We start from the raw sequence: 19,372 nt of genomic DNA on the forward strand, positions 1-19,372 counted from the left end.
GATGAGAATTTTGAAACTGAAGTGTTGTTTAACTGGGAGCTAATGTAGGTCAGCGAGCACAGGGGTGATGGGCGAACGGGACTTGGTGCGAGTTCGGACACGGGCAGCCAAGTTTTGGATGACCTCAAGTTTACGTAGGGTGGAATGTGGGAGGCCAGCCAGGAGTGCGTTGGAATAGTCAAGTCTAGAGGTAACAAAGGCATGGATGAGGGTTTCAGCAGCGGATGAGCTGAGGCAAGGGCGGAGACGGGTGATGTTACGGAGGTGGAACTAGGCGGTCTCAGTTATTCTATGGATATGTGGTCGGAAGCTCATTTCAGGGTCAAATATGACACCAAATAGCAATAGTATCTCCAACATCGCTCCACTCTATCCTAGAGGCTGGGGCTTTTCTCCCTCAGTAACTAAGTGACTGTCTTAATATAAGGGCTGATTCTGCGATCAGACACTCCAACATGCAGGGGTGCTGCCAGAGAGGGCAGGTCAGGACTTCACGGGGCTACGATTTCCCAACCGGTGCTCTCTGGGATCGCCGTGCCACACTGGGATTACACAGAGATACTCAAAAGTTATAACACACTCAACAACTAAAACTTGCATTTATATAGCGCCTTTAACATCGTAAAATGTCCCAAGGTGCTTCACAGGAGTGTTACGAGACCAGAAATTGACAGCGAGCCAAAGGAGACATAGGGACAGGTGACCAAAAGCTTGGTCAAAGAGGTTGGTTTTGAGGAGCGTCTTAAAAGGAGGAGAGAGAGGTGGAGAGGTTTAGGGAGGGAATTCCAGAGCTTAGGGCCCAGGCAGCTGAAGGCACGGCCATCAATGGTGAAGCGATTAAAATCGGGGATGCGCAAGGGGCCAGAATTGGAGGAGCGCAGAGATCTTGGAGGGTTACATAGTATTAGAGTATTTACAGCAAATAGTTCTGATCACACTTACCCGCCCTGTTTCCATATCCATTTATTGCCTTTTCCCATCACCCACCTATCCAATGTAATCTGGAATGTTGACAGTTTCTGCCTCAAACAGTGACCCTGGAAGTGAATCCCACAGGCTCACAACTCTCTGGGAAGTATCATGTCCATGTATAATTGAGACACGGACTGCAGGAGTTGGTTATAACAGGTCTTTACTGAATGGAGGCAACCTGGAACTACTATGCAAATGTTACTACACAGGCTTATATACAGGGGTGGTCACTACTGGTACTGCAGTATACAGGGGCTGCAGAATATAGTTCCTTCTGCAAAGTACATACACTACAATTCCTCCCCTTTTAGCTACAGTACATAACATTCGATTAACAATGAAATAACATTTTTACAATTACAGTTGCTAGATACATTAGTTGAAGTTAAGCAATTATAAGTTCAGTCTTTGAGGAAGCTTCCTGATTCTGTCTGGATAACGCCTCTTTGGGGTATCAGGTTCTTCTGGCAACGTTGAGTCGGGATCAATGTCGTTGTTTGGTTCGTCTGCTTCCAATATCACCGATTCTGAGGTAGATGCAATTGGTACTTCGGTTTCATCGCCAGGTGTATCAGATCGTGGTGTGGAGTTGACGTTTCCCAGTGACTCTAGAATCTGGTCAGCATGGCGTCTTACAATACTCTCTCCAACGTCCACGGTATACATGAGAGGTCCTTGCCGTGTACAGATCGTTCCTGGCTGCCATTTCTCTGTGCGGTAGTCCCGGGCCAAAACTGGTTGACCTATCTTAAAACTCCTGGTCGGCCTTTCATTCATATTCTGAAACTGCCTGTTCTCCACATCTCTTCTGATGTTTGGCTTAACCAAATCCAAGCGGCATCGTAGTCTTCGATTGAAGAACATCATGGCTGGAGTTTGGTTGGTAACCGCATGTGTCGCATTCCGGTAGGCAAACAAGAAATTATCCACCTTGTGCTGTAGGGGTATGTCTTCATTACACATTGCCTTGATAGCCTTCTTGAATGTTTGAACGAACCTCTCGGCCAATCCATTAGTGGCTGGATGATATGGGGTGGATGTGTAATGCTTAACACCATTGTTCTTGAAGAACCTCCGGAACTCTTCAGACACAAACTGTGGTCCACTGTCGGAGCAAATCTGTTCAGGCAGCCCATTCCTGGCGAATATGGTTCGTAAGACTGCGTTAGTTGTTTCTGTGGTGGTTGAGGACATTTTTATTACCTCTGGCCACTTTGAATGTGCATCCACCGCAATTAAAAACATCGAGTCCATAAATGGACCAGCAAAATCAATGTGCACCCTTTGCCATGGAGATGAGGGCTACTCCCATGGATGTAGAGGGGCTTGTGGTGGGGCGTTTTGGACCTTCTGGCATCCTGTACAGCTCTTGGTCATCTCTTCGATTTCTCTATCGATTCCCGGCCACCACACAAACGCTCTGGCTAAGTTCTTCATTTTTACCCCTCCCAGATGACCCTCATGAAGCTCATTGAGCACTCTATCCTTCAATTTGGGTGGAATTACTACTCTGGATCCACACTGACAGCTGTTCTCTTCTCGGTGAGAATGCTGGCAGCAGTGGTTCGCCATGTGCTGGCCATCCCTTCACCGTTAAATCATAGACCCAGGAGAGCGTCGGGTCATTTCGTGTTTCCTTTTCAATGTTTGCATTCGTCACAGGGAGACATTCGACTATGGTCGAGTGGAATATCTCCACTGGATCCACTGCAAGTTCTTCTTCCACCGTCGGCAACGGTAGGCACGGCAATCCATCAGCATTCCCATGTTGTTTAGTTCCTTTGTACTTGATGTCATATTGGTGTGCCCCTCGGAAAAGGGACCACCTCTGTAGCCGTTTTGCTGTCATCATTGGTACGCCCTTCTGAGGGTTGAAAATGGAGACGAGAGGCTGATGATCAGTCAGTAGAGTAAATTTCTGACCGTGCAGGTAGTGATAGAACTTCTTCACCCCCCACACCAGGCTGAGGGCCTCTCTGTCAATCTGGGCGTAGTTACGCTCGGCTGAAGTTAACGAGCGTGACGCAAAAGCTATCGGCCTCTCTGAACCATCAAGGAATTTATGTGACAGTACCGCCCCAATGCCGTAGGGAGACGCATCACACGCCAGTCTTATCGGTAGTGATGGGTTGTAGTGAGCCAATACTTCTCTTGAAGTGATTAGGTCCTTACTCTTCTGAAAGGCCCGCTTACATTCATCGCTCCATTTCCATGCTACTCCCGTTTGTAGTAGGGCGTTCAGTGGGTGCAGAATTGTCGACAAATTCGGCAAAAACTTATGGTAGTAATTCACCAATCCGAGGAATGACCTCAGTTGCGACACATTTTCAGGCGCTGGAGCCTTAACTACCGCTTCAATTTTGTCAGGGGACTTCTGTAACCCCTCTTCATCAATCACGTGGCCACAATACGATATCTGCTTCTTAAAAAACTCACACTTGGGGCGATTGGCCCGTAGTCCATGTTCACGTAGTCTAGTGAGCACCTGCTCCAGGTTGGCAAGGTGTTCACTGTCATCTTCACCTGTCACTAGGATGTCGTCCAAGTAACACTGAGTCCCCGGAATTCCTTGCAGGACTTGTTCCATCGCTCTTTGCCATATCACCGGAGCTGATGCTACTCCGAACACCAGTCGATTATACTGGCAAAGACTTTTGTGAGTGTTTATCGTGAGATACTTCCTAGAGGATTCTTCAACCTCCATCTGCAAATATGCTTGTGCTAGGTCAATTTTTGTAAAACGCTTCCCTCCAGATAGTGAGGCGAAGATATCTTCTATCCTTGGAAGAGGTTATTGTACTGTGTGAAGGACTGGGTTCACCGTCACCTTAAAGTCCCCACAGATGCGAACCTTCCTTGGCTCCTCAGACTTATTGTTTAACGTTTTCTTCATGACAGGAACGATGGGAGTCGCCCACTCGCTCCAGTCTACCTTAGTTAACACGCCTGCATTCTCCAGATTCTCCAGCTCTGCCTCGACGGCTGGGCGAATTGCATATGGTACCGGTCTTGCTTTGAAAAACTTGGGAATTGCATTCTCTTCTATTTTTCGAGGCAGTTATGCCTTTAAGAGTTCCCAGTTCTTGTTGAAATACCTCTTTGGCGTTAGCCAAGATTGTTGACAATCGTCCAGGAGTGACGTCGTCATCCTTTTTACCAGCCACCGTCAGTGCCTGAATGGAGTGCCAGTCTAAACTTTGATATACCTATCAATTTGTCCAATGAAAAGCGACGAGTTAAGAAAGTAACTATAGGTTTTTATTGACTAAATAACAGAGCCCACCCTCGTGGGTGATCGGATCCAAGAAGGAGGAATACCAGCCAGTCGACCACCTTTATACCCGGGCAGGTAGGTGGAGCCATGGGCGGAGTCGGCAGTGGTCAGCCCAGGTATAGCAGCATGACAAGAGGCGACCTCGTACAGTGATACAACAATGTGAACAGTGATAACTATAGGGAAACGATCTAACAGTGATAACTATAGTGTAACGATAGTAAACGGTAAAAGTGGTTTACCACAAACTTATCTTTCTGATCCATTCACATCCCAATAACGGTGGTCCACCATCTTGCAGTATGTACAGATACAATTTCTGTCTTTCCTTGCCGTTGTATTCGACAGGCACCCTTATTTTTCCTCTCGGGTATACTTTTTGCCCCGTATACGTCTTCAAGACAATGGATGTCTCTCTCAAGGGTATGTGTGAGAATAGCCGCTCGCAGTCTCGTCAATTCATGACGGTTAGAGCTGATCCTGTATCCAATTCCATTTTGACTTGGGACCCTGCTGTCGTGAGGGTGGCCCAAATGGTTCGGTGATCCTCTTTTGCGATTACGTTGTGAAGTTTGAGACAGCTTAGTCTCTTGTTCCCGGATTCACTATCGCTCATCTGGTCTTCGGAACTACTGTCCGTCATCTTTTGTACTTTCCTGTACGGTTCCTTAGTAGCCTTTTTGTTGTCGTCGGTCTTCTTCCCAGACCTGCAAACTCGTGCAATGTGTCCCATCTTTCCGCATTGCCTGCATATTTTGTCCTTGGACCAGCAGTCCTTCTGGTCATGGGTTGTTCTGCCACAGCGATAACAATTTGCAAATCCCCGTGTCATTTCGTGGGTGCTGTATTCCTGTGGCTTTTGCTGTATTTCCGCAGCTCCCCTTGCTGCTGCTTCGTACGATACTGCCACGCTGAAAGCCTTATCTAGCGTCAGCTCTTTCTCGGAGAGTAACCTCTTCTGGGTTCCTTCACTCAGGAGTCCACAGACCAATTTGTCCCGTAAGGTATCTGCCAGTCCTGCTCCGAACTGGCAGTGCTTTGATAGCTTGCGTAGTTCCATAAGGTAATCAGCATTGCTCTCATCTTTATGCTGATTTCTCCTGTGGAATTTAAATCTTTCTGCTATCAGCAGCGGTGTAGGATTTAGGTGTTCCTGTAGGATAGCAACAATTTCGTTAAAACTCTTCGCCTTCGGTTTGGCTGGAGTAATCAGGTCCCGCAATAGGCCGTACGTTCTTGCGCCCATTAAGTTTAGCAGTACCGATGCCTTTTTCTCATTGGCTACTTCGTTTGCCTCACAATATACCTCGACTCTTTCCACATACGTGGTCCAGTCTTCTATTGCATTATCGAAGGCAGTGATATTGCCAGTCTTCGGCATCTTGGAAACCTAAAATGGCGCCTCCCGCACTTTGCCTTCTTCCCCGCTGGATTAAGATGGCACCTCCCGCGCTTTCTGTCTTCTCCGCTGTTGCTAGCGCTGTTGCTGGCGTTTTATGCCTTGATGGCGACGCCCTATGGTCTTCGCGCACTTCCCCCCCCCCCCGCGCTGCTGCTAACGCCGCTCTCCGCAGTTCCCGAGGCAAACTGCAGCTCCTCGCGGCTTTCTGCGCGTTTAATTTTTATTGTTTCCCCGTCGTCGGAACAACCCTGCGGGACTCTTGTCTCCCTCTTCTTGGGTCTGTACGCTGCCCGGCTTCGTAGCACCGGCCGCGCCCTGTGTGCTCCACCCTCTCTCTCTCTCTCTCCTCTTCCCGACAACGCTGCTCAGCCCCGTTGCAAAGCCACCCGCTCAAGCTCTAGACTGCCGCAGCCCAGGAAGGATCAGTGTACTACCTGCCACCAGCCCGATTAGCTGAAGCACCATAGACAGGATAACCAAGCCCCGCTCTCGACAGCCTCTCCTGAAAATCTTCAACTCCGCTGACTCAGAGGCAGATGCCCACGGTCGACTCCCGTTTCTTCTGTTTCTTTCTTCCTTCTGGCCTCAACCTCTGATAACTTCGCTTCAGGGATGGATCCCCATGAGGTGGTGCAGACTGTAGGTAAGTTCGTATCTGCTCGTCGCCAGTATTATGTCCGTGTATAATTGAGACACGGACTGCAGGAGTTGGTTATAACAGGTCTTTACTGAATGGAGGTAACCTGGAACTACTATGCAAATGTTACTACACAGGCTTATATACAGGGGTGGTCACTACTGGTACTGCAGTATACAGGGGCTGCAGAATATAGTTCCTTCTGCAAAGTACATACACTACAGGAGGAAGTTTCTCCTGCCCTCTGTTCAAAATCTCTTGTACTTTATCTTGTATCTATGGCCCCTCGTCCTGGACCCCTCAACTATGGGAGACAGTTTGTTTCTATCTACCTTGCCCCATCCTTTCACAACTTAAAATTTTTAAATCAAATAACCCCATAATCTGCGTTGTTCTGATGAAAAAGGGCCCATCTTTTTCTTTCTTTCTTCGTTTTTGTATTTCCTTAATGAATGAGTTGGGACAGATTTGTGTGTTTGGCGTTTGGGGGTATAGTATCACCGGGGTGGTCTCCAGATAGGAAACTCAGGTGAGTGGAATGCAATCTTCATTCTCCATTCAGTAACTTAATTAAAAAAAAATTAATTCCCGATATGTTGGAGTCGCTGGCAAGGCCGGCATTTATTGCCCATCCCCAGTTGCCCTGAGAAAGTGGCGGTGAGCCGTCTTCTCGAACCGAGTGGTTTGATACAACTGAGGGTCTCGCTCGGCCACTTCAGGGGGCAGTTAAGAGTCGACCAGGTTGGTGTGGGACTGGAGTCACATACAGGCCCAGACCAGGTAAGGACGGCAGGTTTCCTTCCCTAAAGGACATCAGTGAACCAGATGGGTTTTGTACGACAATCCGACAGCTTCACGGTCACTTTTACTGGCACCAGCTTTTTATTTCTAGATTTTTGAAAACTGAATTCAAATTCTCAAACTGCCACGCTAGGAATTGAACTCGCGTTCTCTGGATCATTAGTCCAGACCTCTGACTGACCCATTGTCGAACTTCCCACCAGCACGAACCCGAGAGACAGCAGCGTAGCCACGACGCTACCATACCACTCGGACTGCATGTTCTCCCTTCAATAAACGGAGGGGTTGTGTTGGGCGCGCAACCCTCACACCGACTCGCTATCTCCACTCCACCAGGTGTTTAGCCTCTGGGACCAGGTTTGTAGCTTTGTCTTTGGTTTCATGAATACCCAATCTTTTCACCACAGCACTTTGTGGCAAACCCTGCTCTCCACGGAGGGAAGTTGCTGGGAGGTTGCAGGTATCAAGTTCCCCATGTTATTTCTCTACGCCTGTTACTACGCCCGCCCGGAGCCTGCGCACCGTAGCGCGGCTGCCCGTTTGTAGCATGTGGCTCGCGGCAGACATGTTAACCAGGCCCCGCCCTAAAAACGGATGGGTTCTCCCACCGGAGAGATCGGGCGGCTGCTGCCCGCACTCCACCGGTCGACCGCCCAATAGTTCAAATCACCACGGTGGAGTCTTTCAAATGGCAGCCAGATGTTTTAATGGCGGGGGGAATCATATGTGGGAGAATGGGCTGAATGGCCTCTCATCTGTGCATATCTTTGTGATGGGAAGTTCTATAGAAGACCCAATTCTAAAGCATAAAACATTGCAACAGGGACAAAGACTGCACAGATATCATAGAATGATGCAGCATAGAAGGAGGCCATTCGGCCCATCGCGCCTGAAAGAGCGATCCAATTAGACCCACTCCCTGCTCCGTCAGCCATGGCTCAGTGGGTAGCTCTCTAATCGCAGTATGGGGCGTAGTGACAGAAGGGTTGTGGGTTCAAGTCCCACTCCAGAGACTTAAGCACAAAATCCAGGCTGACACTCCCAGTGCAGTACTGAGGGAGCGCTGCACTGTCAGAGGTGCCGTCTTTTGGATGCGACGTTAAACCGAGGCCCCATCTGTTCTCTCAGGTGGATGTAAAAGATCCCATGGCACTTTATAGTGCCTGTACCAGCTGTTTGAAAGAGCTCTCCAATTAGTCCCACTCCCCTGCTCTTTCCCCAGAGCCCTGCAAATTTTCCCCTTCAAGCATTTATCCAATTCTCTTTTGAAAGAGACTATTGAATCTGCTTCCACCGCCCTTTCAGGCAGCGCATTCCAGATCACAACAACTCGCTGCGTAAAAACATTCTCCTCATCTCCCCCCTGGTTCTTTCAACAATTCCCTTCAATCTGTGTCCTCTGGTTACCGACCCTCCTGCCACTGGAAACAGTTTCCCCTCATTTACTCTATCAAGACCCCTCATGATTTTGAACACCTCCATTCAATCTCCTCTTAACCTTCTCTGCTCCAAGGAGAACAACCCCAGCTTCTCCACTCTCTCCATGTAACTGAAGCCAGTGATGACCAATATCATTCCAGTATTATATCTCCCATTTAGATTCAGGAATACTAGTCACACTATTCAGAAACACAGGACAATTCAGTCGGAAATCCTCCCTCCGAAATTGGTACACAAAATAACCAACGCTGCCTCAGATATCCTGATTTAGCAGGAGGTATTATAGCGAGTCACACAAGGTGATGAAACTGGCCTTACTTGTCAGTTTTCTCCATCACCGCTTACACTAGTTAAGACTTTACCTTTCCGTAAGGTTTGCCTGCGCTCCTTGTATTTCATAGTTGTCTTGGTGAGCCAACACCTGAGAGCTGGTTTGTGCCTGGGCCTGAGCTTGGGCCTCCATTATCGAACTTTCCACCGGCATGAACTCCTGAGCGACTGCAGCATTGCTGGCAGTAGAGTAATTAGTCCGGTAGGTTGTTTGGTTCCAGCTGTTTGCCACGTGGGCCTGCCTCTTGTGAGAAACCCCATGGTAACTTGAAGAGACTCCCTCTGGCTGCTGGTTCAAGGCCCTGGTTTGGTTCCTCTCATAGATTTTCGACATGCTTTGACTGCGGCCAGGACGGAGGTTAACAACGGGGTTGGTTGGAAGATCCTCGGCAAAAACGCTGTCGGGGGATTGGGGCTCGCTGCTTAGGGCGACTACGTGCTTCTGGGAACTGTGAGAAGCAGCCCTGTTGAGAAGAATTGGCTGGGGAGCGGCGATGAAGGCCTCCGACCGAGCGTATCGCGAGTTACTGCGCAAAGCGGGCCTGGTGCTGGTCAGGCGTCCGCCAGTGCTCATCTCGCTGTAGGTGATGCGTCGGCCAAAGGACATTGCAGGGTCTCTTCCCCTCGGTCTCCTTCCCGAGTATTTCGATTGCATCCGCAGGCGAGGGCGGGACAAGACTGGGCTGCTTTCCGGGGAAATCTCGATCCTGCGAGTTGGTTTAATTGTTTGGCTCTGCAGGCCTTGGGACATGAATCGACTGGTCCCTGACGAATACTGCGCACCTCCGTTCCTTAGGCCTTGTATGTAACTCACTGGTTTCAGGCTCTGTCAAAAGACAAATGAAACCCAATTCAGTAACAAAAACAGCAACAGCTTGCATTTATGCAGCACCTTTAACGTAGTGAAACGTTCCAAGGCGCTTCACAGGAGCGATTATCAAACAGAATATCAAATAAGGAGATATTGGGACAGGTGACCAAAAGCTTGGTCAAAGAGGTCGGTTTTAAGGAGAGTCTTAAAGGAGGAGCGCGCAGCGGAGAGGTTTAGGGAGAGAATTCTAGAGCTTAGGGCCCAGGCAGCTGAAGGCACGGCCGCCAATGGTGGAGCGATTATTATCAGGGAGGCCAGAATTGGAGGAGCGCAGAGATCTCGGAGGGTTGTAGAGCTGGATAGGGAGGAGTGAGGCCACGGAGGGATTCGAACACAAGGATGAGAGTTTTAAAAATCGATGCATTGCCGAAACAAAACGCATAAATAACAGATGGGCTAAAAATCACAAAAGTAGTTTCTCTCTGTGAATGAATGGTGCTGATTCACCAACGACATACCTTGGTGTATCCATACCGAGGCGCTGGCAGTGGAAGTGTGGGATATTCAAACAGAGTCGTCATTGCAGAGCTGACATAGTCGGGGACACTGAGGGTCCGCTGCCTACCATCTGGAAATAAAATGGTAGTCTTAGGAATTCTGTCACAATATCACGCAGACCACACACAGGTTGTGGGGTTTGGTAAACTCTACATACTGCTGCAAATGCAACTGGCAAAACATTGCCCTGGAGTTTAAGCTGAGCAATGGAAGGGAGCAGCGACTTTATGCACAACAACTTGTATTTATTTGGCGTCTTTAACGAGCAATGATCAAGTATTACCGATTATCAAGCAAATTTTGATACCGATCCATATAATTTTTTTAATTCTTTCTGCGAGAGGCGAGGCGGGAGAAGCTGATTTAAACTGAGCTCCGAGAGCGGGAGAGGCGGACCTGTGAGGGGCGAGGCGGGAGAGGCTGATTTAAACCGAGCTCCGAGAGCGGGAGAGGCGGACCTGCGAGAGGCAAGGCGGGAGAGGCTGATTTAAACCGAGCTCCGAGAGCGGGAGAGGCGGACCTGTGAGGGGCGAGGCGGGAGAGGCTGATTTAAACCGAGCTCCGAGAGCGGGAGAGGCGGACCTGCGAGAGGCAAGGCGGGAGAGGCTGATTTAAACCGAGCTCCGAGAGCGGGAGAGGCGGACCTGCGAGAGGCAAGGCGGGAGAGGCTGATTTAAACCGAGCTCCGAGAGCGGGAGAGGCGGACCTGTGAGGGGCGAGGCGGGAGAGGCTGATTTAAACCGAGCTCCGAGAGCGGGAGAGGCGGACCTGCGAGAGGCGAGGGGGGAGAGGCTGATTTAAACCGAGCTCCGAGAGCGGGAGAGGCGGACCTGCGAGAGGCGAGGGGGGAGAGGCTGATTTAAACCGAGCTCTGCGAGCAGGAGAGAAAGTAAAAAGTAATCGAAGTGTGACGTCACCAGAAAGCAGGTAAGTGATTGGTTGGTGAATATATCTCTCATTCTCACTTTTTTCCAAACTTAAATTTTGTGGTTTAGAGTTTCTAAGGTCTCTGTTGTGTAGCGGGGACTGCTGGTAAACAAGAGCCCTTGAGTATATCATTTAATTATAGTGTAATTGGTGGGATCGATTTGATTTAATTTAATTTGAATTAAAGGGTAAGTCATGGCAGTATAGCTTGGCGCCATGGAATGCTCCTCCTGCACTATGTGGGAAATCAGGGACACTTCCTGTGTCCCCGACGACCATGTGTACGGGAAGTGTATCCAGCTGCAGCTACTGGCAGACCGCATTGCGGCACTGGAGCTGCGAATGGATACATACTGGAGCATTCGTGATGCCGAGGACGTCGTGGATAGCACGTTTAATGCGTTGGTCACACTGCAGGTAAAGGCTGTACAGGCAGGAAGGGAATGGGTGACCCCCAGGCCGAGTAGTAGGCGCAGGCAGGTAGTGCAGGGGTCCCCTGAAGCCATCCCCCTTTCAAACAGATATACCGCTTTGGATATTGTTGGGGAGGATGGCTTATCGGGGGAAGGCAGCAGCAGCCAACTTTCTGGCACCAGGGGTGGTTCTGCTGCACAGGACGGGAGGAAAAAGAGGGGTAGAGCTATAGTAATAGGGGATTCTATTGTAAGGGAAATAGATAGGCATTTCTGTGGCCGCAAACGAGACTCCAGGATGGTATGTTGCCTCCCTGGTGCAAGGGTCAAGGATGTCTCAGAGCGGCTGCAGAACATTTTGGAAGGGGAGGGTGAACAGCCAGTTGTCGTGGTGCATTTCGGTACCAATGATATAGGTAAAAAACGGGATGAGGTCCTACAAGCTGAATATAGGGAGTTAGGAGGTAAATTAAGAAACAGGACCACAAGGTAGTAATCTCAGGATTGCTACCAGTGCCACGTGCTAGTCAGAGTAGAAATAGAAGGATATTTCAGATGAATGCGTGGCTGGAGGAAAGGTGCAAGGGGGAGGGATTCAAATTCCTGGGACATTGGAACCGGTTCTGGGGGAGGTGGGACCAGTACAAACTGGACGGTTTGCACCTGGGCAGGACCGGGACCGATGTCCTAGGGGGAGTGTTTGCTAGTGCTCTGGGGGAGGGTTTAAACTAAAATGGCAGGGGGTTGGGAACCTGAGCAGGGAGACAGAGGAAAGGGAAACAAGGATAGAAGCAAAAGACAGGAAAGAGAAAAGCAAAGGTGGCAGTCAGCAAAATCAAGGGTTTAAATCAAACATGGCCACAGTAAATAATAATTCTAAAAGGTCTAAGTGTTAAAAAAACAAGCCTGAAGGCTTTGTGTCTTAATGCGAGGAGCATTCGTAATAAGGTGGATGAATTAGCTGTGCAAATAGAGGTAAACGGATATGATATGATTGGGATTACGAAAACATGGCTCCAGGGTGACCAAGGCTGGGAACTCAACATCCAGTGGTATTCAATATTCAGGAAAGACAGGCAAAAAGGAAAAGGAGGTGGGGTAGCATTGCTGGTTAAAGAGGGGATTAACACAATAGTAAGGAAGGATATTAGCTCTGATGATGTGGAATCTGTATGGGCAGAACTGAGAAATACCAAGGGGCAGAAAACGTTACTGGGAGTGGTATACAGACCCCCAAACAGTAATGCGGAGGTTGGGGATGGCATTAAATGGGAAATTAGAGACGCGTGCACTAAGGGCACAGCAGTTATCATGGGTGACTTTAATCTACATAGAGATTGGGCTAACCAAATTAGTAACAATACTGTGGAGGAGGAATTCCTGGAGTGTATACGGGATGGTTTCCTGGACCAATATGTCGAGGAACCAACTAGAGATCAGGCCATCTTAGACTGGGTATTATGTAATGAGAAAGGATTAATTGGCAATCTTGTTGTGCAAGGCCCCTTGGGGCGGAGCGATCATAATATGATCAAATTCTTCATTAAGATGGAGAGTAAAGTAGTTGACTCAGAGACTAGGGTCCTGAATTTAAATAAAGGAAACTACGATGGTATGAGGCGCGAGTTGGTTAGGATTGATTTGGGAATGTTACTCAAAGGGTTGACGGTTGTTAGGCAATGGCAAACATTCAAAGAGCGCATGGATGAACTACAGAATTTGTACATCCCTGTTTGGCATAAAAGTAAAACAAAAAAGATGACTCAACCGTGGCTAACAAGGGAAATTAGGGATAGCATAAGATCCAAGGAGAGGACATATAAATTGGCCAGAAAAAACAGTAAACTTGAGGATTGGGAGCAGTTTAGGATTCAGCGAAGGAGGACAAAGGGATTAATTAAGAGGGGGGGGGAATAGAGTACGAGAGTAAGCTCGCAGGGAACATAAAAACTGACTATAAAAGCTTTTATAGATATGTGAAGAGAAAAAGATTGGTGAAGTCAAGCGTAGGTCCCTTGCAGTCAGAATCAGGGGAATTTATAATGGGGAACAAAGAAATGGCAGACCAATTAAATACATACTTTGGTTCTGGCTTCACAAAGGAGGACACAAATAACCTCCTAGAGATGTTGGGGAACATAGGGTCTAATGAGAGGGAGGAACTGATAGAAATCAGTATTTGTCGGGAAATGGCTTTAGGGAAATTGACGGGATTGAAGGCTGATAAAACCCCAGGGCCTGATAATCTACATCCTAGGGTACTTAAGGAAGTGGCCCTAGAAATAGTAGATGCATTGCTGGTCATCTTCCAAAATTCTATAGACTCTGGAACAGTACCCATGGATTGGAGGGTAGCTAATGTTACCCCACTGTTCAAAAAAGGTGGTAGAGAGAAAACAGGGAATTATAGACCGGTAAGCCTGACATCGGTAGTGGGGAAAATGCTAGAGTCCATTATAAAAGATGTAATAGCAGAGCACTTGGAAAACAGTGACAGGATCGGACAAAGTCAACATGGATTTACAAAAGGTAAATCATGCTTGACTAATCTACTGGAATTTTTTGAGGATGTAACTGGTAGAATAGATAAGGGAGAACCAGTGGATGTGGTGTATTTGGACTTTCAGAAGGCTTTTGATAAGGTCCCGCATAAGAGATTAGCGTGTAAGGTTAAGGCACATGGGATTGGAGGCAAGGTACTGACTTGGATAGAGAACTGGTTGGCAGACAGGAAGCAAAGAGTTGGAATAAACGGGTCTTTTTCCGAGTGGCAGGCAGTGACTAATGGGGTGCCGCAGGGATCGGTCCTAGGACCCCAGCAATTCACAATATATATTAATGATCTGGACAAGGGGACTAGATGTAATATCTCCAAGTTTGCAGACGACACATAGCTGGGTGGGCATGTGTGCTGTGAGGAGGATGCCGAGAAACTCCAGTATGATTTGGACAAGTTGGGTGATTGGGCAGATGCATGGCTGATGCAGTATAATGTGGATAAATGCGAGGTTATCCACATTGGTGGCAAAAACAGGAAGGCAGATTATTATCTGAACGGCAATAGATTGGGAGAAAGGGAAATGCAACGAGACCTGGGTGTCCTTGTGCACCAGTCGCTGACGGTAAGCATGCAGGTGCAGCAGGCGGTTAAGAAGGCAAATGGTATGTTGGCCTTCGTAGCGAGAGGGTTTGAGTACAGGAACAAGGATGTCTTGCTGCAGTTGTACGGGGCCTTGGCGAGACCACACCTTGAATATTGTGTGCAGTTTTGGTCGCCTTATCTGAGGATGTTCTTGCCATGGAGGGAGTTCAGCGAAGATTCACCAGACTGATACCTGGGATGGCAGGAACGACGTATGAGGAGAGATTGGGTCGATTGGGCTTGTACTCACTGGAGTTTAGAAGAATGAGAGGGGATCTCATTGAAGCCTATAAAATTCTAACAGGATTAGACAGACTAGATGCAGGAAGGATGTTCCCGATGGCGGGGGAGTCCAGAACTAGGGGTCACAGTCTAAAGATAAGGGGTAAGCCATTTAGGACAGAGATGAGGAGGAATTTCTTCACCCAGAGAGTGGTGAACCTGTGGAATTCTCTACCACAGAAGGCAGTGGAGGCCAATTCATTAAATATATTCAAGGAGGTGTTAGATATATTTCTTAAGGCTAAGGGGATCAAGGGATATGGGGAGAAGGCAGGGACAGGGTACTGAGTTTGGATGATCAGCCATGATCGCATTGAATGGCGGAGCAGGCTCGAGGGGCCGAATGGCCTACTCCTGCTCCTATCTTCTATGTTTCTATGGGATGTGGGTGTTGCCGGCAAGCATTTATTGCCCATCCCTAATTGGTGGTGGTGAGCCGCCTTCTTGATTACAACTGAGTGGCTTGCTAAGCCAATCAGAAGGCAGTTAAGAGTCGGACTGGTGTCAGATTTCGGCCCAGACCGGGTATGGACGAGATTTCCTTCCCTAAAGGTCACCATTACTGAATTTAAATTCCCCAGCTGCCGTGGTGGGATTTGAACTCTGTCTCTGGATTACTAGCCCAGTGACATCACAACTATCCCAGCGTTCCCCCAAGATAATGAGATATCAGGGCAGGTGACCAAAAGCTTGTTCAAAGAGGTCGGTTTTAAGGAGCGTCTGAAAGGAGGAGAGAGAGGCGGAGAGGTTTAGGGAGGGAATTCCAGAGCTTCAGGCCCAGGCAGCTGAACACACGGCCGCCAATGGTGGAGTGATTAAAATCAGGGATGCACAAGAGGCCAGAATTGGAGGAGCGCAGAAATGTTGGAGGGTTGTAGAGCTGGAGAGGTTACAGAGATAGGGAGGGGCGAGGCCATGGAGGGTTCATATCAAGGTGTAGCCCATTGCTTCAATATATTCACTAAAAAGGTTACCCTGGTTACACTTCTCGATGGTACAAAACCGGGAAGTGGTTACTTATAACAGTTTTCCGAAAGCGTTTCTCACTCAATGACATCATAAAAGGTGTGAGCCGTGTCTCAGTGGGCAGCACTCTCGCCTGAGTCAGACGGTCGTGGGTTCAAGCCCCACTCCAGAGATTGGAGCACCAAATCCAGGCTGACACTCCCAGTGCAGTGCTGAGGGAGAGCTGCACGGTTGGAGGAGCAGTACTGAGGGAGCGTGCACTGTCGGAGGAGCAGTACTGAGGGAGCGTGCACTGTCGGAGGGGCAGTACTGAGGGAGCGCCGCACTGTCGGAGGGGCAGTACTGAGGGAGCGCCGCACTGTCGGAGGGGCAGTACTGAGGGAGCGCCGCACTGTCGGAGGGGCAGTACTGAGGGAGCGCCGCACTGTCGGAGGGGCAGTACTGAGGGAGTGCTGCACTGTCGGAGGGGCAGTACTGAGGGAGTGCTGCACTGTCGGAGGGGCAGTACTGAGGGAGTGCTGCACTGTCGGAGGGACAGTACTGAGGGAGTGTTGCACTGTCGGCGGGGCAGTACTGAGGGAGTGCTGCACGGTTGGAGGAGCAAAAAAATTTTTAGAGATTTTTGAAGTGTAGTCACTGTTGTAATGTAGGAAACATGGCGGCTAATTTGTGCACAGCAAGATCCCACAAGCAACAATGACCAGATCATTTATTTGTAGCTGTTGGCTGAGGGATAAATATTGGCCCAGGGCACTGGGGAGAACTCCCCTACTCTTCTTCGAAATAGTGCCATGGGATCTTTTACATCCACCTGAGAGCGCAGCCGGGACCTCGGTTTAACGTCTCATCTGAAAGACGGTACCTCCGACAGTGCGGTGCTCCCTCAGTACTGCCCCTCCGACAGTGCGGCGCTCCCTCAGTACTGCCCCTCCGACAGTGCGGCGCTCCCTCAGTACTGCCCCTCCGACAGTGCGGCGCTCCCTCAGTACTGCCCCTCCGACAGTGCGGCGCTCCCTCAGTACTGCCCCTCCGACAGTGCGGCGCTCCCTCAGTACTGCCCCTCCGACAGTGCAGCTCTCACCGGTAGTGAGGGCAGACGGGGCACCGAAATGTCAGCCTAGATTTTGTGCTCAAGTCTCTGGAGTGGGACTTGGACCTTCGGCTCTGGTTAACGTGCTACCCACTGAGCCACGGCTGACACCATTAAAATGAGAGCAATGCCACAGGAGATCTATAAAGGCAGGACGGAGCCTAATCTCAGCCCAGAATCTGCTGGTGTGGAGGAGGCAGGGTTAAAGTTTACAAATAAGAACAGAATTGCTTCATTTTGTTCAGAGTAACTACAACTGTCCACCATAGTTCAGTGGGCAGCACTCTCGCCTCGGAGTCAGAAGGTCATGGGTTTAAGTCCCACTCCAGAGACTTGAGCACAAAAATCCAGGCTAACACTCCCAGTGCAGTACTGAGGGAGCGCCGCACTGTCGGAGGGGCAGTACTGAGGGAGTGCCGCACTGTCAGAGGGGCAGTACTGAGGGAGCGCGCCACTGTCGGAGGGACAGTACTGAGGGAGCGCCGCACTGTCGGAGGGGCAGTACTGAGGGAGTGCCGCACTGTCGGAGGGGCAGTACTGAGGGAGCGCGGCACTGTCGGAGGGGCAGTACTGAGGGAGCGCGGCACTGTCGGAGGGGCAGTACTGAGGGAGCGCGGCACTGTCGGAGGGGCAGTACTGAGGGAGCGCTGCACTGTCGGAGGGACAGTACTGAGGGAGCGCCGCACTGTCGGAGGGGCAGTACTGAGGGAGCGCGGCACTGTCGGAGGGGCAGTACTGAGGGAGCGCGGCACTGTCGGAGGGGCAGTACTGAGGGAGCGCGGCACTGTCGGAGGGGCAGTACTGAGGGAGCGCCGCACTGTCGGAGGGGCGGTACTGAGGGAGCGCCGCACTGTCGGAGGGGCAGTACTGAGGGAGTGCCGCACTGTCGGAGGGGCAGTACTGAGGGAGCGCGGCACTGTCGGAGGGGCAGTACTGAGGGAGCGCGGCACTGTCGGAGGGGCAGTACTGAGGGAGCGCGGCACTGTCGGAGGGGCAGTACTGAGGGAGCGCGCCACTGTCGGAGGGGCAGTACTGAGGGAGCGCCGCACTGTCGGAGGGGCAGTACTGAGGGAGCGCTGCACTGTCGGAGGGGCAGTACTGAGGGAGCGCCGCACTGTCGGAGGGGCAGTACTGAGGGAGCACCGCAATGTCGGAGGGTCAGTACTGAGGGAGCACCGCACTGTCGGAGGGGCAGTACTGAGGGAGTGCTGCACTGTTGGAGTTGCCGTCTTTCAGATGAGATGTTAAACCGTCTGCTCTCTCAGGTGGATGTAAAAGATCCTACGGCCGCTATTTCGAAGAAGAGCAGGTGAATTCTCCCCGATGTCCTGGAGCCAATACTTAGCCCTCAATCAACATCAGTAAAACAGATTATCTGGTTATTATCATATTGCAGTTTGTGGGATCTTGCTGTGCATAAATTGGCTGCTGCATTTTCTACATTACAACAGTGACTACACTTCAAAAGGTGCTTCATTGGCTGTAAAGTGCTTTTGGACTTCCCGAGGTCATGAAAGGCGCTATAGAAAATGTAAATCTTCTTTTAGAAACATAGAAAAATAGGAGCAGGAGTCGGCCATTCGGCCCTTCGAGCCTGCTCCGCCATTCAATATGATCATGGCTGATCCTCTATCTCAATACCATATTCCCGCTCTCTCCCCATACCCCTTGCTGCCTTTTGTGTCTAGAAATCTATCTATCTCCTTCTTAAATATATTCAGTGACTTGGCCTCCACAGCCTTCTGTCGTAGAGACTTCCACAGGTTCACCACCCTCCGAGTGAAGAAATTTCCCCTCATCTCAGTCCTAAATGTCCTACCCCGTATCCTGAGACTGTGACCCCTCGTTCTAGACCCCCCCAGCCAGGGGAAACATCCTCCCTGCATCTAGTCTGTCTAGCCGTGTCAGAATTTGATACGTTTCAATGAGATCCCCTCTCATTCTTCTAAACTTTAGTGAATACAGGCCTAGTCGACCCAATCTCTCCTCATACGTCAGTCCTGCCATCCCAGGAATCAGTCTGGTGAACCTTCTCTGCACTCCCTCTATGGCAAGTATATCCTTTCTTAGGTAAGGAGACCAAAACTGCACACACTACTCCAGGTGTGGTCTCACCATAGCTTTCTTTCTATGGAAAGGAACCCGGCCCCTGAATTCTACTGTGGAATACCAGCAGAAGCTAGTTCATCGAAATTCCTCTCTATTTCGCCAGTCTATACATGTTAATGTCTAAAATAACGGCAGGTGGAATTGAAGACAAACGCATCTAGAGTTCAGACACTAGTCTTCCACCGTGTTATTTCAGGACCTTAGTCTGGCGTAAGGTT

General features: G+C 49.8%; 1 protein-coding gene across 1 annotated transcript in view; it reads right to left on the bottom strand.

Moving 5' to 3' along the window:
* The window catches only part of LOC147106465 (plakophilin-2-like), a 77,894-nt gene that overhangs the window by 50,256 nt on the left and 8,266 nt on the right, over positions 1 to 19,372 (bottom strand). Inside the window, exons 2-3 of the mRNA XM_086009666.1 lie at positions 10,186 to 10,295; positions 8,889 to 9,682 (exon numbers count right to left, since the gene is read on the bottom strand). Of these exons, the coding sequence (XP_085865792.1) occupies positions 8,889 to 9,682; positions 10,186 to 10,295 (904 nt within the window). The remainder of the gene's footprint in view (positions 1 to 8,888; positions 9,683 to 10,185; positions 10,296 to 19,372) is intronic.

This window comes from Somniosus microcephalus, chromosome 16 (genome assembly GCF_052327205.1).
Source record: "Somniosus microcephalus isolate GS21.2 chromosome 16, FLI_Smic_1.0, whole genome shotgun sequence".
Lineage (NCBI taxonomy): Eukaryota > Metazoa > Chordata > Chondrichthyes > Squaliformes > Somniosidae > Somniosus > Somniosus microcephalus.